Genomic DNA, 22810 nt, shown 5'->3' with positions numbered 1-22810 from the left:
CCAATTTGTTTTTTAAGTTATGCATAACATCCATGCAGTTACAATTTGCTTTCATTTCCACATGCATATTGCACACCAGAGAAACGGCGCTTGAGCTAAAGGGATCCTTTGACCTTCTGCAATAAACGTAAAAGCCTTTTAATTTTGCATTTACTAAAAAATGATAAATAAAATTTACTGCAGCCCACAGCTAAAGTAGGGCAGTAAATTCTTCAACAGTACTTATAATTTTGGTCAGAACTTCACACACACACACTCATTATCAATTATTTACTTGTTTTGTTTTGTTTTGTTTTGTCTTGAGGGTGGATTATATAATGAGCAAGGTCAGTGACTTCAAAAATGTTAAAATTGGATGTTCAAGTTAAAAATGATTGTTAATTTTCCTCTAATATAAATATATCCATATAGTTAATCCACTGTTTGAAACTTGTGGATCTCTAAAAATGGCATGTGAGACACGTACCCAAATATTAGTGGGAGTTTGTGTTAAATAGAGAAAATAAAAATAAAAAATAAAAAATCCTATCTGTTGTATCTGAATTTCACCCCAACCCCAAACCTAACATGATATTCATGTCGATGATGAGTGTATGTAAACTTCTGGCTGTTAAACAAACAAAAACGATGGAGGAAACCCAAACCTCCACAGTGTTAATGTGAGCATCTAAAGGATCAGAGGAGGATGTGGAGCTGACTGCGTCCAGCTCCTTCTCTTTCTCGTCGATCCACTGAGAGAGGGCCTCTGACTCTCTGCTGCAGCTCTCCCATTGCACACACATCTTCTCAAGAAGGACAAAACTGTAAAACAAAGCATTCGGGTCATTAAAAGAACCGCTAAAACACCCAAAAGTTTGAATGACAGGACAGCAGACTCAAATCAAACAACTGTAGGTACAAACTTCTCTTTGAGTTGTTTCTGAAGTTGTGTGATCATTTCTCTGGAGGACTCGGCCCGCTGCAGAAGAAGTCTCTGATTTCTTGGCCCAAGCTGAATATCTTCTGCCTTCTCCAAAAGGATATCTGCTCGTACAGAATACTCCTCGAAATCTATGGAAAGCTCCTGCAAACAAAAAAACAACGGCAATGACAATGCTCACAAAATGCTTTAAAATCAGCATTTGCTGATACTCAATCAAGAGATCATATTAAGTACATCAGACGTACCTTGAGGTGCTCCAGTTCACTCCTCAGGCTCTCCAAGCTATTGAAAATTAGTTCCTTGTTTAGTTCACTTTCAGTGTTCGTAATAAACCTCCAAATTTCCTCTCTTTCCATCTCAAAATGTTGCCAGCAGCTCAGGGTTGTCTTCACATGATGATGAAAAGGGGAATTAAAAGTAGAGAGAATTAATTTTTTTTTTTTTTTTTACTGTTGTACAAATGTTATCCAAATAGTCCAAAACATTCAGTTCATCTTATTTCCATGTGGGAATCCATGTCAATAACCATAAAATGTTCATGCAGAAAGATTTTAATTAGCAGCGAATAAAAACATCCAATACAGCGCACAAACAACACTGAAATCATATGCACAAGCATAGCAATCAATGTGTGGTTAAGATTCAGCAGAGGCAAATCAATGACTGCAGCATAAATTTCACTGGGTCTGCTCGTTTCTAGTTCGCTGGTGGATGGCCTGACTAGATGTGATGGGCAAGTGGTGAGGGAGGAATTTATTGCTTAAATAAATCTCTTTAAAACAGTGACAAGACACCAACAATCACAGCAAAGAGTCATTAAATCTAACAAAAAAGAAAAAAAGAAAAGAAATGCTGCAAAAATATTTTTTAAAAAGACCAGGAATGAACAAATTTTACTGGCCAGCTTAGAATTAATCAAATTCAGCAGATTCCCTGGTTTTTCCAAGGGATACGACATTTTTTTTGAGTCAAAATTGGATAACAAATTTTTCTAGATGATTAATTATCCCAGTAATTATTGAATATTTTCAAGCAATATATTGATAAAGGCAAAATATTGTAAGTTCACCTTCTCAAATACCAATAAACATTATTATTTTATAAAACACTTTGCACTCAAGATATTTAATATCCAAAATGAAATACAAGAACCAAAACCGATAAATAAAACAGAAAAAAACCCACAACTGAAACCACAAAATAAAATGGATGATAAAGTCTCTAAACAAAATTTCCCTTTAAAAATTATTTAATCATCAAAATGGAGTTGAGCGAGTTCATACGGAAGAGGATTAAAAACTGAAGAAAAAAAATTCTGACTTTAATCAGAATTCTGACTTTTTTTCCTCAGAATTCTGAGATTAAAGCTTTTTTGTTAGTTTTTTTTCCAGTGGCCCTAATTCTCCTTCGTAAGTTCATTTTAATTGATCATGTGATTAATTGATTGATTGATTAATTAAATGCTTATTGCAACTGGCTTATTTCAAGCCCAAATAGAAATAAAACAGAAAAGCATGCAACATGCCGCCTATCCACTCAGCCAAACAAACATTCATTTAGCTCTCTACCTGCAGGTTCTGCTCTGTTGTTCCAGATTTGAGGTCAGCCTCGCTGAAAGCTCCCTCCAGTTCACGCAGAGGCTGGCTCAGTACCTCACCTGTCTGCAGCTGGCGGCAGTGAGTCACCAGCTGCTCTGCCTCCTTCCTGTTTGCATGCAGCCTTTTCAGGTGTTGCTAGAAGAAACACATTAAATGTGAAATTTAACAACAAAATGAAATGCATTCAGCTTGCATAAATCCACAATGGCAGTAACTTTTTTTGAAGTCCTAAACGGAACGCCGGTGGCGATCCAGCCAAATTTGCAGTACCGTAATTCCACCACACTTGGCGCTATCTGAAAAATTCCAGCGGTTTCTGAAAGGGGAGACGTTGCGCTTTCCAGCCAATATCGGGTTATTACGGTAAGTTCACCCCCACCGTAGCAGTGAGTGAAATTAATCTGAGGGGCAGTCTTTTAATAAATTGCGAAAATAACTTGCTCATTATTGAAAGTTCCAGTTGTTATGGATAAATGGGCAAATATATTTACTCACAGGACATTTTAAGAGCGGCGTACAATTAAAACGAGCAAAAATATCCAGGTGGAGACTTTAAATTCATGACATAAATTAATACAAGGTTTTGAAATTGTGAAAAATAAAAAAACGAGAACCCACCTGGTGAATGAGGTAAAGTTGTTTGGCCTCCTCCAGATTCTCGGCATTCAGAATCCTGCTGGTCTGCTCCTCGGCCTCCTTTCTTGCCCTCAGAACCTCCTCCAAAGCACCGTGAACCTCATCCCTTAGCTCCTCACGCTGGAACATAGCAGAGCCTTCTTCCCCCAACTGTGGCAAAGCAGGAAAACATCAGGTAATGAATTAAAATGCTAATAAATGAAGCGTTTAATCTTTACAATAACGGACTCCACCTGACAGAGTGAAGATAAGAGGGACCGTAGGTCAGTTGAAAGTTTAACGAGGGCCGTTCTCTGTCTCTGGACTTCCAGCTCTGAGCTAACCTCCGACAGCCTGGCGAGGCGAGTTTTTAGCCACAATAGGCTTTCCTCTCGGCCCATCAAGGCTTCCTGCAGAGTCTGAAATTGGTGCAAGCACAAGAATGCAAATGGTTGGAAATCTAATCTCTGAGCTTTTAACAGCAAACTGGTTCCACTTACTCACCCGAACAGCAGCGTCAACTTGAGCCCGGTGATGGGAAGTCACTGCTGTCTCTCTTAGTAGCCTCACCTGCCCTCTCTGGGATGACAGCCAATCAGAAAGCTCGCAGAACCTGCAATATTAAAAATAAAACTAATTTCCAGCCGTCTGATCACCAGTGGGTAACTCAGGAATGCCTCACTGATCTTGAGCACCTGTCGTTCCACTCTTTCCATTTGTCAGGGTGTTGCTCCAGTTTCAGGTGGGTGATGGTTATTTGCTCAGTAACTTCTTCTACCGCCCTCTTAGTGGAATCAAGCATCCGATAGACCGGGTCATTGTCAGGTAACTTATGACACAGATCCTCCATGTTTCTGATTCTTTTCTCACACAGAGTCAGAGGTTTGTGTTCCCTGAAGAAAGCCTGGAGATGAAACAAGAGAAAGTTGATTGTTTGAGCTCTTCCCATTAGATCAATGTGCGCTTTAAGTTTCGACAAAATCCAGGGCTTACCCTGTGCTCTTTGATCACTCGCTCACTGGTGCAGGTGCCTGACAGAGCCTGCATCTCTCTTTCCAGCTCTCCTCTGCAGTCCTGAAGAATCAAAGCCACTCGACTTCTCTCCACATCCACTTTGAGTCGGAGCAAGTGAGAGGGAACCTCCGTCTGGAGGTCCTAAAGGAAACACAGGTCATACCCAGTTAAATAATATCTTTCAGTGACAAACAAACAGCCACCAGAGTAATCAAGCATCAACACAATGATGATTTCATTTCAGTCTAATTGGCAAGGGAACTTTCTCAAAACCACAGGCCTCCATCGTTAAGTTAATGAAGTATTGGTTATGCACCTCAGGAGATATAACGTGATTAGTTACAGTGTTAATGCACGTTGACCTCTGACCTTCCAGTGCTTGTGCAGCCTACGGACAGTTTCCTGCAGACCCTGCTGCTCCTCTTGAGGTAGGATGTCTGTCAGCTCATCACAGGCTTTCAGGAACACGCTGAGCACTCGCTGGTCCAGCTGACCAAAGAAATCCTGCAACAGGAGAAGAGAGAACTGCTTTGTCCAGCTCCATAGAAAGCTTTTTTTTGTTTTGTTTTTTTTGTCTGATTTAAGTTCAACATACAAAAAACCCATTAGCATTCTTAGCTCAGCCTTTGAAATAAACAAACTTTAAGAACAATTCAAATTTTATTTTGCAAAGCCTTCCAGCATTATTTTTTAGTTTATTTATACAAGTGACATGGAACCTACTTTTGCAATGTTCTAAGCTATAAAATAACAGAAAAGTTTAATTTGAAAATCTACAAAAAAAAAAAAAATCCTTTTTCTTTATTTCTGTTTAGGCCCATTTGGAAGTTGAATCTTTTTTGTTGTTGTTGTTCTAATCTTTCCTTTAAAGGAGTAAGACTTGTGTAAGCTTTGTTTTAAAAGCCCTGTTTTAAACCTTTAGGGACAAACTCAGTACATGTAAAGTCTTTGGTCGCCATGGCGATTCCCACCTATTCTGCAAAGGGAAGTGTGCAGCACCTCACTATTTTTCTTCAGAATAAGAGAAATCAGACAAGATGCAGAAAAATGCCTGCTGTTCAAAAACCACAGCTGGTGTCAGAACATTTTTTTTTAACTTTAAAGGATTTGAACTGTAGATTTAAGTTTATGGCTGCAGTAATAAAATTAGGAAAACCAAAGGAAGTGTTAAAAATTGATCTTTAATACTGAATTGACAACATTGGGAATACTGATCTGCATCTCCAGGTTAAAGGATGATCACATATTTAGACTTTAAAGTCAGAAAGTTTTAAAGTTTTATATTCTTAATTTTCACATTCATCCTTATAGGATTTTTTTGTGGTGTTGTTTCTGATAAATAACAATGCCATATTACTTCAAAACACATCCTATGCTTTAATTAACAGACTCCCTTGCTACTGTTCTCCATTCATTTCTACAGCAGGAACTAAATGTAGCAACCTGAAAAACATATATTAAAGTAATAAACGTGTTTTCACAGATTAGCTGCCAGCCTTGTATGCTTTAGTCCTAACTAGTGTTATTTATAGCTGGAGGTGCCGATTTGTTCTTACGGTGTGTTTCCTCAGTAATTCCTCTGCGTCTCCCGTCTCCTTCAAGCAGCTCTGAGCTTTCTTCAGCACTCTCTCCAGCTCATGCCGTGATTCCTCAAACCTCCTCCTCAGGCAGTTATTGGCCTCTTCCCGCCTCCTCCATTCCCCGACCTCCTTAAGCAAAGCCTGAGAAGATGTTAATGGTGATCTTAATGGGTCCCGGTGGTACAATGAGGTAATTACTTTGTTTGATTTATAAAAAGCTAATAAATAATGAGATATGTGATGGAAATCCAACCTACAGAGACACTTGGAGGCTGCTTTGATGTTTATTTTAACTTTTATATATTATTTACAATGCAACATGCCTACCGAATGTGTGGCATTCTCTCAACAGATACAGTAAGGTTAGGACTGACCTGTGATGATCCTTGAATTTCGGAAACTCTCTTTTGCAGTGAGGACATGTCGAAGTTTCGGAGCACCTTACTGTTGCCAAGCGATTTCTCCAGCGTCTGGTGATTTCTCTCAATCACCGAGAGACATCGCTTACAGCTTTGCTGCTGGTTCAGCAAATCCTGAAGCAATCGGGAAAACAAAGTTTACATAAATGGTGGAAAACTTTTTTTTTAAACTTATGTTGTAATAACTTTACAAATCACATTATATCTGCATTTTTTTTAAAAGAGCCAAGTTGAAATAAAACATGGATTCTGTAAAAATTAGTAGTAAGGAAAAAAAACATTTTTTTCTCTAAACCATCACTGTCTGGTTAGTTATTTTGTAGTACGCTATCATTTTTGCTGATTTGTGTGTAGAGGGGTAAAAGAGACAACCTGCAGCAAACTCACTTTTAAATGTTTTTTTCTAACCCTGCTCCTCAGGACCCGCTGCACTATATGGTTTAAATGGTTTCCTGCTCCAACAAACTAGATTCAATTACCAGGCATCTGCAGAGCTTGATGAGAGCAAACCCATTAATTTACCTCTGCCGTGTTGCAGCAAGGTATCATCTTAAGAATGCAGAGCAGAAGCTCCCAAGACTCTCCTTGCTGCTCAACTGCAATGCTAACCTTACTCTCTACTTCTCAACAAATCTATACAAGACAAAGAAATCCAAAGTTATGGAAATTACTGCAGCAAAGTAATATAAATTTTAGTTTATAAAAATGTGAAAAACACATGACAAAAATACTGGAAGAGAAGAAAAAAACTGAGATGCTTAGAGCAGGGATACGTCTTAGGGTAAAATTTGACTTAAAGTACAAAACCAGCTAAATTAAGTGACGCAAAAAAAACCCTTTTAAAAGTGAAAATAAAATATTCTATCTCAGATATTGAGACTAATTATGTATGATTTTATGTTTCAATTTTTAACTTTGACTTAACATCCGATTCCCACAACAAAGCTTTTTTCTTCAACTTATTGTTTTGCTTCCTGCCTTTATTCCCCCCCCGACTCTTAAGACTTTTATTGATTTGGACCATTTAGTCTCGAAGATAAATTTTAATTTCTACATTTTTTCTGGTTTGTGAATCACTTTTTTTCCTACAGCCACCCTAATATAAACATGTGAAACGGAACTTTATCGTGTGCGGTCTTGTGATCAAATTATCTGACCTGTAACTTGTGTTTCTGTTGGCCAGGGACCTCCGAGTCTCTCACGCCAGCAGTGATCCGACTTGCCCGTTCCAGGGCCTGATAGAAACCACTGGTGTGTTTCTCCATTTCCTCCAGCAGTGGCAGCAGGACGTGACATTCTCTCACCAGGCAGGGGCACCGCTCTCTCACCTAAACACACAAAAAATATCACAACAACAACAACAAAAAACGAACTAAATGAAACTCATGGTTTGGCATTTACAAGTCGCACCTTATTCAGCTGAGTTTTAGCCTTTGCCATGGTTGCCATGACCCTGGCAGCTTCATCCTGTGTTGCATCCTTGGCGAGGAGCTGAGCACTGCGGGCAGCCAACTTGTATTGGGTCTCCATGGAAACGACCTTTTGCTTGGTGCTCTGAGATGAGCATGTAAAGGGTCAATTCACTCCTACTCACAATAAATGAGCCAGCATGAATGAACAGCTAGTGCATCAATGTCATCTACATTTAAGTATTTTACAGAACACATGCAAATACTGAGCTGCACTTGTGCCTTTATGTAAGGTAAACGACTTTATAAACCAACCTCTACATCCTCCAGGAAGGCTTTGACTCCGAGGAAGGACACCTGAACAGGAGCATTCAGCTTGGCCTCTGCTGCTTCCAGCAGCTCTTTTAGGGTCCATACAGCCCTTAGGTGGTCTTTCCTCCACTTTTCCAACTCATCTGAATGAGCATACTGAAGCAAAGAAAGAAAGAAAATATCCGCTGTTGGTTTATTTGGAATGGTAGCACTTCTGAATTTCAATCTGAATTTGGGTGCACAAGCCTGAATTCATTATAGATATTCTCTCTACACAGAATCAAAATTATACATACAGACTGAAGAAGACACATTTTTGTAACCTCCCGTCGGAAAAATGGCGGTTGTTGTGTTTAAGGATGAAACTGACAGGAGCTTTCGTGTTTCTCTTCCACAACAGTGAATGCAAGGCCTTAGTAATTCTCATCATCTAATGTAAAATTTGTCAATAGAAAATAAAAAGATGCGTCACACTTTGGCCATTCTGACACGTGAATTAGATATGCTGAAGATCCTTTCTTCTTTTATCAGTTCATAACTTTGTGCTACGCCGGGTGCAGGCAGTGAAATAGTCTCGCAGCGTAATGATGTCACTGCCATGTTTGACAGTTGGTCTGGTGTTCTTTGCTTCTTTTGGCAGAAATATAAACCCCAACACAAATCAAAACAGGGTTTGGAATGGATATTATGGTTTTTTTTTGTTTGTTTGTTTAGTTTGTTTTTTTAAACTCCTCTAATGGTATTTTAGAAAGCATGAAGTCAACCTTTAATGTGTTGACAATGCTGAAAAGCAGGGTGCGTGACAGGAAACCAATTAATTTGAATGAACTCAACTAAGTCTGCCAAGAGAAGTTGTCAGATATTCAGCCAAAAATATCCCAGGACCTTTTTGGTGGCTGCAAAAAGCATGTGGCTTCTCAGTGACTGAGTAAGAGACAATAATACAAATATTAAGGATTGCATGTTCATATTTGATTTATTAAAGATTTGCCAAAATCTTTAACACATTTTCAGTTATTGTTTGTAAAAAGAATAAAGTAGAAAGTGTATTGTTTTCCTGGTTACTTGTTTGACTTTGAGGAAGAGGTCTCTCCATCGTCCGTTTAGCAGAAGCAGCTGTTGCTTGAGGTCAAGCGACACGGTCTCATCACACGTTTCAATGAGAAAATTCCCGGCGTCGTTCATAGCTGCGTGCTGATCCATCCAGTGGCTGAGATTCCTAAAAAACTCCTGGAGGAAAGACAGACACATCAGAGACAGAAGAAAAAAAAAAAAAAGACATGCAGGCACAAAGGAACTTCAGAAAAACAAAGAATAAGTGTCAGTGGATGAATCGGAGAGAGCTAATAAAAAAGAAACAAAGACAGGGATTCAAGTAAGGAAACAAAGGAGGGACAATAAAACTGCGGTAATTAGCTGTCTAATCCTTGGTGAGAATGTGAATCTGTGGTTGCTATGGTAACGTGACAACAGAGCCATCCTCCATGGCTTGTTGTAAGTCAAAGCGATTGTACGATACTCGAGAGGAAACTTCTAATAGGATTCCACTTTAAAGACAATGACTGAGCTGATGTACATTTGATTGCCGACTGTGACCTGAAAGACTGAGTCACGCCTGAGGGCTCCCTTCACCTGATCACACACACACACACACACACACACACACACACACACACACACAAGAGAAAACAGACACACCTGTTTGACCTTCTCTGGCTGGTTCAGGGCTTCTTCTGCGTCCTCCAGCCAGGCCTGCAGGGAGGCGACGGTGGAGCCGTACCTCTCCCAGTTGGACAGGACCTCCTCCAGCATGCTCCTCACACTGCGCACTTCCATAGACAGGCTCCTCCACTGAGTCACCACTTCCCGCATAAACCTGCGAACTCCCATTTCGCCTTCATCCACTGGAAGCCAAAAGAAATGTCAACAGCAGAATTGTAATTTAATAAACCTCTGAGGGAAGCTAGAATGTAATGGTCTTCCACCCAGGGTTCCTGCATATTTCCGCGACTTACATTTTTTGACCTTTTAAGACCTAATCAGTACCACTATCATTTAATTCCAAGACCTACGTGAATTGTGAAAAATTACTTCCTTCAAAACCGGGCTGTTTCAACCATTAAAATTTAGGAATTAAATACAGATTACTTACAACTGAGCATTCAATTCTTTTGCATTCTAAGGCCTATTAAGAAAATCAAAATAAAAAAAAAACTATGCAACTTTATTTGGACTTTTGCTTTGGTTAAAATGAAAACATTTAAGTCTACTGTAAGACCTACAGGCTAAATCTGTATTTTTTTTGCTATTATTAACTTGTGTTACATTTACAGTAAGTTGCAGCGGTCTCTGAAGCCCATTTTAAAAAGCCCCGCTAGGTTTTATGGCAGATGGTACAACTTCACTGAAACACCAGATGAGGTTCACATTTAGATTGATGAAGCCGCATGCCTCTGCAGACGAATCTCTGACCCAAAAAATCTCACTATAGGGAAACGTATTGCTTGAGTGCTGCATTGCTTTGGTTCGCTCTCTGCAGCACAGCAGCAGCAGCAGCAGCTCTGACCCAAAAAATCTCACTATAGGGAAACGTATTGCTTGAGTGCTGCATTGCTTTGGTTCGCTCTCTGCAGCACAGCAGCAGCAGCAGCAGCAGCAGACTTTCTAGATTTAGTCAAGGAAGTAAGTAAATAATAAAACCAGTTTTGAATGGATGTCGATTAGAAGTCAGAGTAACATCATCATCAGCCCCTTTGCTCTTCAGCATCTTCTTCACTCGAAGACCACCGACTCCACCAACACCAGGTGTGTTTCATTCACCCGGCCGACCGATCAAACCTCGGATGTCCTGATTTCTCGCCACAGCTCACTTCTCCTCTCTGCATACCCTAAAGCATAACAGCCCCCCCAAAAAAACCTAATGAAACCAACAAACTAGCTCGCACGGTCTGCGCCCAGAGACCAGCAGAAGTGGAGCAGCCCCTTAAACAGGCAAATGGGGTCGTATTCCCCACTGAGAGCTGGGAACGAAGGAACCTCATTTAGTTGTAGCCTGCAGACTCTCCTCTTCCAGCTAATTGTAAAATCAGTCAGTGCTTGCTTCGATGAGCTGCCGAACAAAAACACCTGATTGGTTACTGGGCTGCTGAAGAGGGAAGATAAAGTTGAGATATAACGTGCATTTGTTTTAATCTGATGTCAGGCTGAATGAATGCGGGGGCACGTAATTATTTTAGGAAACACCTAACCAAATGAGGAAATGCAACTGGCTTGATGATATTAAACATTTTATCCATCAGAGAAATAAACAGTGATTGTGTTACGCTGCTGTGAGTCATGCGTCTTATGAGTTACTGTGACGGTTTGATTTCAGTCCTGGATTGTTTAAACAGTTATCGGCTTGGATCCGCAATTTAACATTAACATCTATTTGCTAACGTTTAAGTTATTCTTAACTTCTTTATATTTTGCTTCTGACGTGTCTTCATCAAGACTTTTTGATGGTTTTTAATGTCTTTTTGGAAGGGTTATTTGGACTTTGGCTGGTTTTCCGCTCATTTTCAGCTCTATACGTTCAAAGGAACCAGTCGGACATAAATCAGTGGGGTATAGAAATAATCCATCTAAAATGTCATTATAATAGTTTGAATCATATCTTACATGGTGTGAACAGCATATTGTAAAAGACAATTTTAATTGACTCAACAAGGAGCCATTTTGGGTACCATCATTTTTAGTTTGTATATTAGTTATTTTTCAGATGTGTGTCTTGCTATTATTGTTTAAATGTAGGCTGATGATATAGTCATTTATGTTGCTGGTAAACATATGATGGAAATGTTCAACTCAAGTAAAGTGTCAGTGCAGCTAGATGCTCTGCAACTATTCAAAAGTACCAAGAAAATGAAAAAAACAAAAACAAACATCTCCTAATTTTACTCCAGGTAACTTAGTGGCTTAAATATCATAATTTCTCACCTGAGCTGTCCATACTGACGTAGGTCTCTGCAGATTGTTTTAAGGACTGGAACAATGCCTCATAATTTTCAAAGAAATGCTGCTTCTCCACAAAAGTCTAATGAAAAGAGATGTACATTGACAATTATGACCACAATAAAGACCTAAAATTTAAAAACAAACCCAATAATTATTCTTTTTAGACATTACAATCAAGATATTTAGAAAGCTGGAATCCTAATAACAAAAATACTCACAATATAGTTGCGGAGCATCAGTTCCACAGATTCCTGGTGGCCATATTTAATGATCCAGGATTTCAGCCTGGATTCGGCCAGTGTGAGGAAGGCCTGCATGTGGTGTTTGTTCTCAAGAAACTCCATTCTGGCCAGATGGACGCTGGAGGATGTAGAAACAAAGTTCATCCTATGCAGGAAGAGAAGGTTTATACATAGACATCAGATGGGCAGCTTTTCACTCATATTTGGCTGTTTTCCTGTAAACCAGATTGTGCAAGCGTGCCAGTTTAGTGATTTAGGTATTCCTGCCAGCAAACATTACCACTCTGCCGTATTTTTCAGACTCACCGCTCAGCCATGTCTTGGAGCTGATCCTGTGGAACAGGAACACCGTCAACACTTCTGTCTTTATGGATTCGCTGAAAAATCTGCTGGTGACTCTCCAAGCTCCTCAACACGTCCTGTAAAATGCACAATGCAGAAAAACAAAAAGATAAGCAAAGTAATACATTTCCAGACCAAAATTTTAGCAATATTCTACAAATGTTTTAGTAATTTTGCCAAGCGTTAGGTCTTCTTCCAGATTTTTTTTTTTGGTTCATTAACTGCCTTTTTCTGGCAACATATCGCCTTCCTCCTTCTGTACATTGCTGAAAACTAACCTTGTGCTGCTCCAGAGCTCTGTGTACGGTACTAGCTGTGATATCATGAGCCTGCTGGACAGTAATCTCTTGTCGCAGGGCTCCTTCGGCCTCATGTAGCCATTCCCCAACGGTTCCCAGAGGAGCTGGCAGGGATCGGTCCAGGCGAAGGTGCCAATCCAAGAGCTGATTTACAAAAAGCAATTAGCGTGTTAAACCAAAAAATAAAAAATAGATGCATGCATTGGTCTTGAGAAAGTTTAAAATTTAAATCAGATTTAGCTGCTTTAGTGTAAATGAGTAAAAACAAGGTGAAATTGAAGGTTGTAATGATGGTTGCTGAAATGTTTTTCAGTGCCAACGTTAGTAAGTCATTATAAATATAATGACTTTTAAATCAAAATAAAAAGCTTTTCCACATTTTGACAAACCAACACAAGCGATGTATAACTGGAGAAGTGAAATATAGTATTATTTTACAGCCTAATATTCTGAAAAGTGTGGCATGCATTTATATTTTTATATTCAGACCCCATGAGACAAAACATTGAAAAACCATTTTATCTTTTGAAGAAGTGCCTCTACAAGCTTTACATATTGACACAGTGAATTTTTTTTATCCGTTTTTATTTGATTGATAGCACATCTCACATCTTCTGCAGCTTCTATCAGGCTTTTTCAGAACTGCCGCATATTTAACAACATTTATATCACAATTTATGTCACAATTAACTCTAAACACATTCCCCACATCATGACAAATGGAAACTGCATGCCATAATTTTCAGATTACTAGTTATAAAAAAAATGATGAGACAGCTATTGTTTTCCTTCCATTTAACCTCTATATGCTACTTTGTGTTAAAACACAAACACACTGATGCTTTGATGCCAAAACGTGTAAAGCACCTTAGCATGTGACTTCCATCATTTTGGAAACATTTGGAACCCCAGTGTTTTTAATCTCCTTGTAAACTTAAAGAAAAGCTATCACAGCTTTTGGGTTTGTTTATTTTCTGAATAAGACAACAACAACAAAAAGACTCAGACTTTATGAAATGCCATAACACTGACTGAGTCTGGTTCTTTATAGAAGATGACAGTTTCTCTCACCCTGTTGGAGACCCTTTCCCAGGCCTGCTTGACCAGAGCCTGATCCACAGTCAGCATCCCGTCTCTCTGCGTGGACTGCAAAGCGCCCTCCACCTGCTTCCGCTTCATCTCCAGCTGGACTTGAAGGCTTTTGAACAGCTAAAATAAATATATAAATAAACTAATTTGGATGTTTTTGCCCTAGGTGTCGCACCACACAGACAGACTAACAGATCTTCGACAGGTTACACCCTCTTCCCACAGGCATCTCATCTGCGTTTCCCTAATAAGAGACTTACTGCCTTCACATTCTGAAACCAGTGAAAAGAAAATGAGGATATCCCACATGCTGCGGTATACGGGACGTATCCTGAGGCGTGGAGGAATAAGCCAGACAGAAAATATGACGGCTGATGCTTGATTCCTACAGTGAAATGCCTCAGATTAAGCTATTAATAGGACCGTCTGTGCAGCAGAGTGTCCCTATGTTAAACTCTACACACACACACATACACACGCACACACTAACCTGGTATTGTTGAGCAAGACTGCCCTGGGTCTCCTGCGCGTGCACCGCCTCTTTCTCCAGCTGGTCGAGCCACATTTTGAGTTCCCTCTGGCTCTTTCGCTGTTCTCTCTGGAAGGCCGGGATGAGGAACGCAAGAGGAGTGAAAGACGGGTGAAGAAAGATGGACAAGGAGGAGGAAGTGTAGAAGCAGATAAGGAAGAGGAAAGGGGATAAAGAAGATGGAGTTTGAAAAAAAAAGGGAAAATGAAGAAAAGAAATAGGCAAAGAGGCAGACAATGAACCGTTAAAATGTGTTCTCCTCCTAATCTCGTCTCCTGTTGGGAAAAATCAAAAGCTCACAGCTGCCAAAAACACTCAGCTTAAGCAGGACACTTTGTCTAAACTCCCCCCTACCGTTTGATTGGATTTAAGGAAACTACGACGATAATAATGCAGTGCCTAAAAGCTTTTGTTACAGATTATTCAAAGTAGTTCAGTCGCCAATCTCTTCAGACTTTATTTTATGAAACACCTCAAGTCATAAAGCTTTTGCTGTCTTACAGTTTTTTTTAAGAATCTTCAATCTTTCATATAAGGAGACATCTGTTGCTTTTACAGTCTTCAGGACAAATATATTGCAACCATGAGAGCAAGGACCTTTAACAACCAAAGTAAACAAAACCCTTATCAGTATTCAAAGACAAAATTCAAAGTGACAGAAAAAGCAAGCAACTCAAGATACTTTTCACCTTAAAATCAACCTCTTCCATTCACCAGTTTTCCCCAAAAAAGCCTGCATCAACGCAAAGAGCCGACGCCAGAGGCTTTCATTGTCATGCTAATGGGACCGGCAGTCACAGCGCGACCTGGCAGCGAGCATAAATGGCAATATCACATCTTATTAGAATAGACACCCTGGGGCGGAAATGTCAAGACAGGTGAGCCGACATTAGCAAACAGGATCTGTTTTGACATGAAAAAAAATGATGTTTAATCTCGCTTTCGCGTACAGTTTAGAGTAATACTGCGGATGATTAATTCAAGAGCAGGGAAAATAAACCTAAGGCAAACACTGCGTGTGGAGTAAAAGTGAAAGTATCCATTCTATTTGCATTAATCTGGGGAAAATGAGACGTTAAAGACATGACATATAAACGTACCTCAAACATTTCCTCTATGTCCCGAGGAGCAAGATCGTCCTGTAGGTAGAGGTGAGCAACGTGTCGGGAAAGCAGACACAGAGGAAGACAAAAACCAATTAACATTACCCCTGTAACTTTTTTCCCTCACATTGCAATCACAAACTTTAATCTATTTTGAGGATTTTATACAGGCATGAATAACCGCATCACTGCCAAGAGTGTTTTAGTGTTTTAGTTTTGCTCTCCTTGGTCAGCTTGTATGTGTAGGTGGACGGCTATAGGTGCATGGCTGTGCCACGCACTGCTTTTGTTTTAGAGAATGAACAGAGCTCTGCGAGATGTTAAAACACTTTGGATATTGTTTTATTATCCAAGTCTGTGTTACACTTCTTTGCTGTGGTTTAATACTGCTTATACATTTAATATACATTGTTATTTTAAACTAGGTGATTTCTGAAGGCATCTACTGGATTATATTTAGGGCTATCAGAGTAAAGGGGGCTGAATACAGGCATAGGCAACATTTTTCAGATGTTTTATCATAAATGTCTATTTTCACTTCCCTTATATTTATGTACTATTTTGTGTTGGTAGCTGTAATGTGAAATGTGAAAATGTTCAAAGACTTTTACAAGGCATTGTAGTCAGTGTATAAGTGAGTTGTCTTTTAAAAAAAATGTAGAATTAGACAAATATTCAGGAAAATGCCCTGTAATGATACTGTAATCCATTTGATACATCTGCCTGAAGTTAGATGAACTTATAGAGACTTATTCAAGGAAAAACTGATAATACACAATAAGATAAATGTTAGAAATATCTAGACAGAAAAGCTGTTACCGCTTCTTCAGGCTTTCCTCCCAAGTCGCTCTGCTTTCTGTCGGGATGATGCTTCAAGAACTGGGCGACGTACGTCATGACAGATTTTTCATCTGGCTTGTCGACGTCCACGTCTGATAGAGAAACCAATGAATGTAATAAAAAGTCACATTGACTCGCAAGTGTTTCAACAGTTAGAAGAAAAAATAAATAATCGCCGCAGCTGAGAATAGGTCTGTCTCAGACGGACAAGTGTCATATTGTATGAAAACAATCCTTGGCATTTCAGATTAGCGTCTAACCTCGGTATGGAGACTCTGCCATGCCGAATCTCACGGCCTAATGGACCTTAATTATAGTGGTGTCAGGCTCAATTTGTCAAAGATCATTCTGTGGTGCAGCCGTGAAGGGACACAGATGGTGCTTGGCAATGACACCAAGTGGCGCATCTGATGTGGTATTGTATGCATTGCCTTATTTCTGTTTTGTGAGCCTATATCACATCAGACGTTACTTATTTCAAAATAAGACTATGCTGTTTTCCATTTACGATAAACCAACACAATGCACAAGAGACACGTTGAAGTAAACAGCCATAAATGTCATCTGGATTGAGGTATTTTAAACGCAAACAGGAGCGCAGTTCAGCTTCAATATGACAATCTTAGAAATGTTATAGAAAATGTTATTTACCCTCTGGATCAAGAAGCTGTGGAATGCCTAACTCAGTCTCGGCCAATAAGAACGCTTCCTGTAAATTTTCCCGATTGGGCCTCCTCCATACCCGCTCCATGTCTACCAGATTAGGCCGGAGGGCATTGATAACAGCAAAGAAGGCTAAACCGGTGCGCCAGCTGGGCCCAAAGTCCTTCACGTCAAGCCCTAGACATCTGTAAACAGCACAAATTCATCAGGTCGAACGGACCAAAAAGACCACGTTTTTTTTGTTCATGAAGCATTAATGTTCTTTTATTTATGTGGTAAATAAGGCTTTGTACTTGGTGGCTGTCTGCTGAACCCATCTGAGTAAAGCCTTTCTGGCTCCCCCTGGCAGAGCCAGAGGTCTCCGTTTGACAGGGGGGCTGGTGGTGTCGGTGCTGCTGGTGGAGCTATCCAGAGAGGAGCTACTGCTGGAAAAGGCTTGGAGCTCTGGTAGGCTGCTGGTTAGCTCTTCAATCTGTAGGGAGAGGAAAAACGACCAATTTCAGGTTATTAATGTATTCTGTTGGTAAGCTTTCTGGCACAGTGAATGGATTTTGTTTATACAAAACTTCTTTGGATATGAAAATGGTCTATACAAGGTGGCTTTCAATAGAAATGTTTGACTGTCGTTATTGTTTTTGATTAGTTCTGGTAAATAAACTGAAGAATAAACAGGTGGTGTTTAATTAAAAAAAATACAACATAGCACTAATCATTTCCTCATACATCATAATAATTCTTAAATAAACTGAATAATTAATTCCAGGAAAAGTTACTGTAATGTTGGATTTATATTTTTTCAGGCAATCAAAAAGAGTTTGGATTTAGCACTTTGGACCAAAATATGTATTGATCTAAATTTGTGAAAACACACCCAGGGCAATACATTTACATCAGTACATGAATATATTCTGGTGAGATTGCTGTGAACAACATTTTCCTTCAAGTTGGTAACCGAACCATACTTATAGCCATGATGATGGCTATAAGCTATAAGCCATCATCGTGTTAGCAGCGATTAGAAAAGTCTGTTCAACCAGTTTGGCTACCTTCTGTTCTAACCATGGAACAAGGGAAAGATTAATAAGTGCACAGCAGGACATCAATCCTCAGGATAAAGTCCAAGTTTGCTCATCAGTTGTTCAAGATTTATTGCGATGCAAAGATAATCCTCGCCAAGTGTTGGTAAATTGTTTTATGCATTTTGTGACACACTGAAAGATTTGTTTTGCGTGGATTCTTTCTTTATATTACACAGTTAATTCCTGTTAATCTCATGTTTCTTGATGTTACTGTTGCTGAGTGTGACAGAAATGGCCGATAGATTGAGTTTTTTTTTTTTTTTTTTTTTTACTGTGGACGCCATGAAAGATTGGTGGCTTTCTAGACACTTATTTAGCTAAAAAAAAAATACTCCATCTTCTGCATAGAATCAGATGTGCTATTAAAAAACAAAGCTTTTTTTTTTTTTAAGTTTTGAATGTTGCTTTTACCAAAATATTAAATACTATCTAATTCATTGTATTCATGACGATTCATTTTAATAACTTGCAGAGATGATTTGATCCAGCTGGTGGAAATAAAGAGATTACCTGAAAATACAGGATGATCGTCCACACCAACCCCAGTACAATCGACGGCCGTCCATCCACAATGTCGGTAGAGTTTATGTTTACTAACCTGATCTGTTACCAAGAAAAATGCAACAATCAGCTCATATTTCATTGAAGAGCTACACAACGTCAACAGCAACTTAATCCTTGTTCTCATAGAGGTACACACAATTTTCATCTAATCTAGTAAATCAGGGCCATGCTGCACATGTTTTCACAAAATGAACAATACAGGGGATGTGTAATCTCAGTTCTGCTGGATACAGATAAATTTGAGCCTATTCTGTGTCCAGGCAAGAGCAATACAGAAACGGTGTGAATACTGACCGGAGATCCTCTGTAGGCAGACTTGGGGCAGATAAGAAAAAAAAGACAAATGAGCGTAGGAGTTAGGAAAGTGGAGGAGGGAGACGGAGAGTACCTGAAGTCACTCTAGGTACATTTGATTGAAAGCAAACAGCTCATTGACTGTGTGAAGGCCGACACTTCGCACAGCGAGATAACATGAGTGGCTGGCATTGAGTCGAGATGTATCTCCACTACACAGGCGACAAGGATTACGTCCAGCAGAGACGAACGAAAAGAAAAGGCAGAGAGGGGTAGGGAAGAGGCGGAGGATGGGGCGGAAGGCGAGGGCTGTATCTTGTGATATGATGAAATATGTTATATTATCAAACCGAGGGTCAGATCACTGAGATGCTGCAGCACAACAGGTCATCATGTGGCAATAGCAGCCACTCAGTATTTGCAAACAAGCATGAAAGAGGAGATTGGGAGCAGGCGAGAGAAGTGTGGAAAAATGCAGGACGGTTGCTGATAAGGAAAAATATGCAATACGTGATTTTATATTAGAAAACACAGCAGGTTGTCCCGATAAATCAAACCAGCAGTGAGCAGAGGAAACGGTAAATAGAAAAAAATAGAATTTGTTGGTTTACTATTCTCACAAATACAGGGACACATCTCAAAGAAAACAATGTTTTTTTTTGTTGTTTTTTTTATGTTAACATGATTTTATGAAAATGCTTAAATTGACAAAATAACAGCTCAACTCTTGGAACGATTTTGGACTTTCAGTTTTTGTAGTTATTTTTTTTAACGCTTTAAATAAAACAGGACATTGCCGTTCTGAAAAGGTGTCCTCTAAATATTTGCAATATTTTCGTCATCCAGAGAATGACAAAACAAAACAAAACTATCTGAAGTTTCCACCTTGAGCTCTGAGAAACTATGATGGAAATCATTTCAAGTTGGAGAACGAGGTGACATCAATCCTGAAAATGTGTTCGGCAACATTCCACAAGTTAAAAAAAACAGTCAAATTATGGCATGTTAAACATCTGCAAACACATCCCTAGAAATATATGCATAACTCCCTGATGTCTCATCTCCAGACAGCAGATTAGTGCCAAAGGATTTGCAGTTTTAACCCTGACGCAGTCAAAGAAGACAAATCAATGTCCCTGCAGACATCATCTCATACTCATGGCTTTATTTATGCATATCCAAGGATGAGCCACATGAAGCTTTGACAATAATCTCTGAATCTAACGAAGGGGCAGGAGATGAAATTAGATAATGGTATGCGCTTTAGAGCATACTTATTTATTTTACATTATGTGATAGAACAGCATCAAAGTAGAGCATAGTTGTGACTAAAGCCCCCCCAAAAATTGCATTTGCTTATATTCGGTACTTTTACTCTGATATCCTGCTAATCAGTTAATCGAGTATTGAAAGTAAGCCATTTACAAGTGCTACAACCTTTATGTAACTATTGTTAAACATTGTATGAGAGCATCATGGTATGGGGACGCTTGTCCTCAGCAGGGATTGGCCTACATTTCCCAGTTGGGAGATGAGTGGCTCTAAACAGGAAGCATTTCAGGAAGAAAACCTGCTGAGGCTGTAAAACACTTTAAATATAAAGCCAAAGAGACATCAGAATAGTTAGGATTATATTTCATGCTGGTGTTAGAATTGTCCAATCAAAGTCCACATCTAAATCCAATCGAGAATCTGTGACTATAGGTTTAAAAATGGATGTTCACAGAAACTCTGCGTTCAATCTGACTGAGCTGGAGCCTTATTGCAAAGAGGAATGGTAAACGGCAAAGCTGATAAAGACTTTCCAAATAATTCAACAGGTTCAAAGTGCAATGGACAATTAGGACTGCAGAGAGGATCATCAGGGCTGACCTTTCCTCCAACCAGAACTTGTAAAGGTCTAAAGTTAAGAAAGCTCTGCAGACCACACACATCCTGAACACAAACTGATTAGATTTCTAATCGCAGGTCGGCGCTGCAGAGTGATATTTCCAAAAATGAGCTGCCACTCAGGCAGTTTTTCTCCAGGCTGTCTCTTTGATGACCACTTAGCAGTCAGAGTGCCCAGATCGATGCCATGCATATTGGCACTAATTCAACCTTGTCTTCCTCTTTTGTTAAAACACTGTGTATGTATATTTTCAGGGAAAACTTTCCTTGTTTTTGTACATAAACTTAACAAACAGAGATTTATTCTGATTTGTCGTCTTTCACTTTTGGTCATTTTATATTGGTCTATCACATCAAATCTTATTAAAATACATTTAACTTTTTGGTTTTAACATGACATAATGTGAATAACAATTGGTGAGTACTTATAAAACGGCAAAGTAAATCTAAAGATGAATGGGGTAAAAGTGGACCATTTTTCCAGTGGATTGTGGAACTGGAACAAAGACCGCTCCAAAACGAATAAAATGAAGCACAATCAATGTTAGGGACCAATAAGCAAGGGAGGATCAGTTAAGGAACCAGAATTAGTCCAGTAATTAGATTTTAAATGACTTTTCTGTTGCTTAAATGCAGCCAGTCAAACAAATTCAAAGAGTGATTTAATACAAAATGCAGAAGAGCTATTCAACCCAATCTTTGCAGACATACAACAAAAAATAATGAGATGTTTGTGGATTAAATGAGGTATGTGAGAAGCGGAGAAGACAGAAAGGTGTGGAGGGAGGAGGAATCAGGTCACTGAAGGTCATGATTCAATATTTACACCCATGAGGCTGCAGCTGCGCAAAAATTTCAGGGAAAAAAAAGAAAAAGAAAACACATTCAAAGGAGACCTTGAACTCTTACTTTTCTACCCTCGAGGAACTTGAGAGCTGTACCAATGTTGGCGACCCAGTGGATCCTCTTTAGCTTCTTGCCCTGCTCACATGGCTGGGAGGAAGTGGAGGAACAATGGACATGCACAAAACAAAGAGAGACAGGAGAGAAATGTGTGACGTGAATGTAGCAGTGAAATTTTACGCAGAATATGGGCGAAAAAAACAACAGATTTACAAGTAAAAGACTAAGAACAAAAGCAGGAATCATTTTCTCAGGAATATAGATGCTGATATAATGTGAGAAAGACACAGGCACCAGTCAGAGCTGTGTTTGACCATAAACACCCAGATCAATAGGACGTTCAGGCTTAGACCTTAGGCAATACCGGCCAAGTAAAACCCTCAAGATGTCTGTGTGTGTTGTGTGTGAACTCTGATCTGTCTTTGTTAATCTGGGCTTTCCTACACTATTCAAACATCCTAATACAAGCAAATCAATAAGCCTTTCCGTGCAGTCGGGGCTCGTTTCACATCCTCCTTATTAGTTATACAGGCAGTTGAAACAAAGAATTGAAAATCACTCTAGTTCTCGGTCATCGGACCAGTTTTTGCGGCGAGGTATGGCAACTCAACACGTGCCGATGTAGAAAGTTGTAATCCGGCGAGTTCAGAGGATGCAAGTTGTTTGAAGTGTGCCGTTAAGTCACGTGCATGACAAGAAGCTCACCAGTTTTTGTCCAGAGAGGATTTCCAGGAGGGCCAGCAGCATCACACCATCCTTGATGTCATCAAACAGGTCTTTCACCTCAAGAGGAGGGACATGCTATGCGGAGAACAAATAAAATGTTAAAACAAATTCTTAAGGCCTTAAACTGTATTCATGTTTCTAGGACAAGCTTCAATTTTATGTAGTAGCTCGTAGCTTTGAGGTGGAAAAGAAGACACATCTGAAATAAAACACATCTGAAAAATATGCTTTTACATTGATAGCTCTAGCATATTTTATTGTAAGATATTTTTTATTTAATCATAGAAATGGGAAACGTAAATGAGGGCATTATTTGGAAAACAATAATTATTTGGAAAACTTTACTAAATAAGTGTGTACTGACATACTGTATGTCACTATA

At 39.3% G+C, this 22810-nt stretch overlaps 1 protein-coding gene across 12 annotated transcripts in view; it reads right to left on the bottom strand.

Annotated features, from left to right (window-relative positions):
- The window catches only part of syne1a (spectrin repeat containing, nuclear envelope 1a), a 139972-nt gene that overhangs the window by 93568 nt on the left and 23594 nt on the right, over positions 1 to 22810 (bottom strand). For 8 of the 12 annotated variants that reach the window (XM_016669422.1, XM_016669460.1, XM_016669419.1 and 5 more), the window contains exons 3-33: positions 22408 to 22503; positions 21709 to 21792; positions 18910 to 18930; positions 18562 to 18654; positions 17266 to 17444; positions 16961 to 17157; positions 16289 to 16401; positions 15467 to 15505; positions 14328 to 14435; positions 13820 to 13957; positions 12728 to 12892; positions 12414 to 12526; positions 12084 to 12252; positions 11848 to 11944; positions 9568 to 9773; positions 8935 to 9099; positions 7873 to 8025; positions 7559 to 7702; positions 7306 to 7476; positions 6104 to 6262; positions 5706 to 5870; positions 4519 to 4653; positions 4129 to 4290; positions 3831 to 4039; positions 3640 to 3748; positions 3390 to 3554; positions 3139 to 3306; positions 2491 to 2655; positions 1168 to 1308; positions 903 to 1063; positions 645 to 801 (exon numbers count right to left, since the gene is read on the bottom strand). In XM_016669422.1, coding sequence (XP_016524908.1) covers positions 645 to 801; positions 903 to 1063; positions 1168 to 1308; positions 2491 to 2655; positions 3139 to 3306; positions 3390 to 3554; positions 3640 to 3748; positions 3831 to 4039; positions 4129 to 4290; positions 4519 to 4653; positions 5706 to 5870; positions 6104 to 6262; positions 7306 to 7476; positions 7559 to 7702; positions 7873 to 8025; positions 8935 to 9099; positions 9568 to 9773; positions 11848 to 11944; positions 12084 to 12252; positions 12414 to 12526; positions 12728 to 12892; positions 13820 to 13957; positions 14328 to 14435; positions 15467 to 15505; positions 16289 to 16401; positions 16961 to 17157; positions 17266 to 17444; positions 18562 to 18654; positions 18910 to 18930; positions 21709 to 21792; positions 22408 to 22503 — 4347 coding nt within the window. The remainder of the gene's footprint in view (positions 1 to 644; positions 802 to 902; positions 1064 to 1167; positions 1309 to 2490; positions 2656 to 3138; positions 3307 to 3389; positions 3555 to 3639; positions 3749 to 3830; positions 4040 to 4128; positions 4291 to 4518; positions 4654 to 5705; positions 5871 to 6103; positions 6263 to 7305; positions 7477 to 7558; positions 7703 to 7872; positions 8026 to 8934; positions 9100 to 9567; positions 9774 to 11847; positions 11945 to 12083; positions 12253 to 12413; positions 12527 to 12727; positions 12893 to 13819; positions 13958 to 14327; positions 14436 to 15466; positions 15506 to 16288; positions 16402 to 16960; positions 17158 to 17265; positions 17445 to 18561; positions 18655 to 18909; positions 18931 to 21708; positions 21793 to 22407; positions 22504 to 22810) is intronic. The other 4 variants (XM_016669428.1, XM_016669462.1, XM_016669452.1 and 1 more) reach the window with 2 other exon arrangements.

This window comes from Poecilia formosa, unplaced genomic scaffold (assembly GCF_000485575.1).
Source record: "Poecilia formosa unplaced genomic scaffold, Poecilia_formosa-5.1.2 Scaffold1, whole genome shotgun sequence".
Lineage (NCBI taxonomy): Eukaryota > Metazoa > Chordata > Actinopteri > Cyprinodontiformes > Poeciliidae > Poecilia > Poecilia formosa.
The sequence above is the reverse complement of the archived record's forward strand: the minus strand, read 5'-3'. Positions and strand labels throughout refer to the sequence as shown.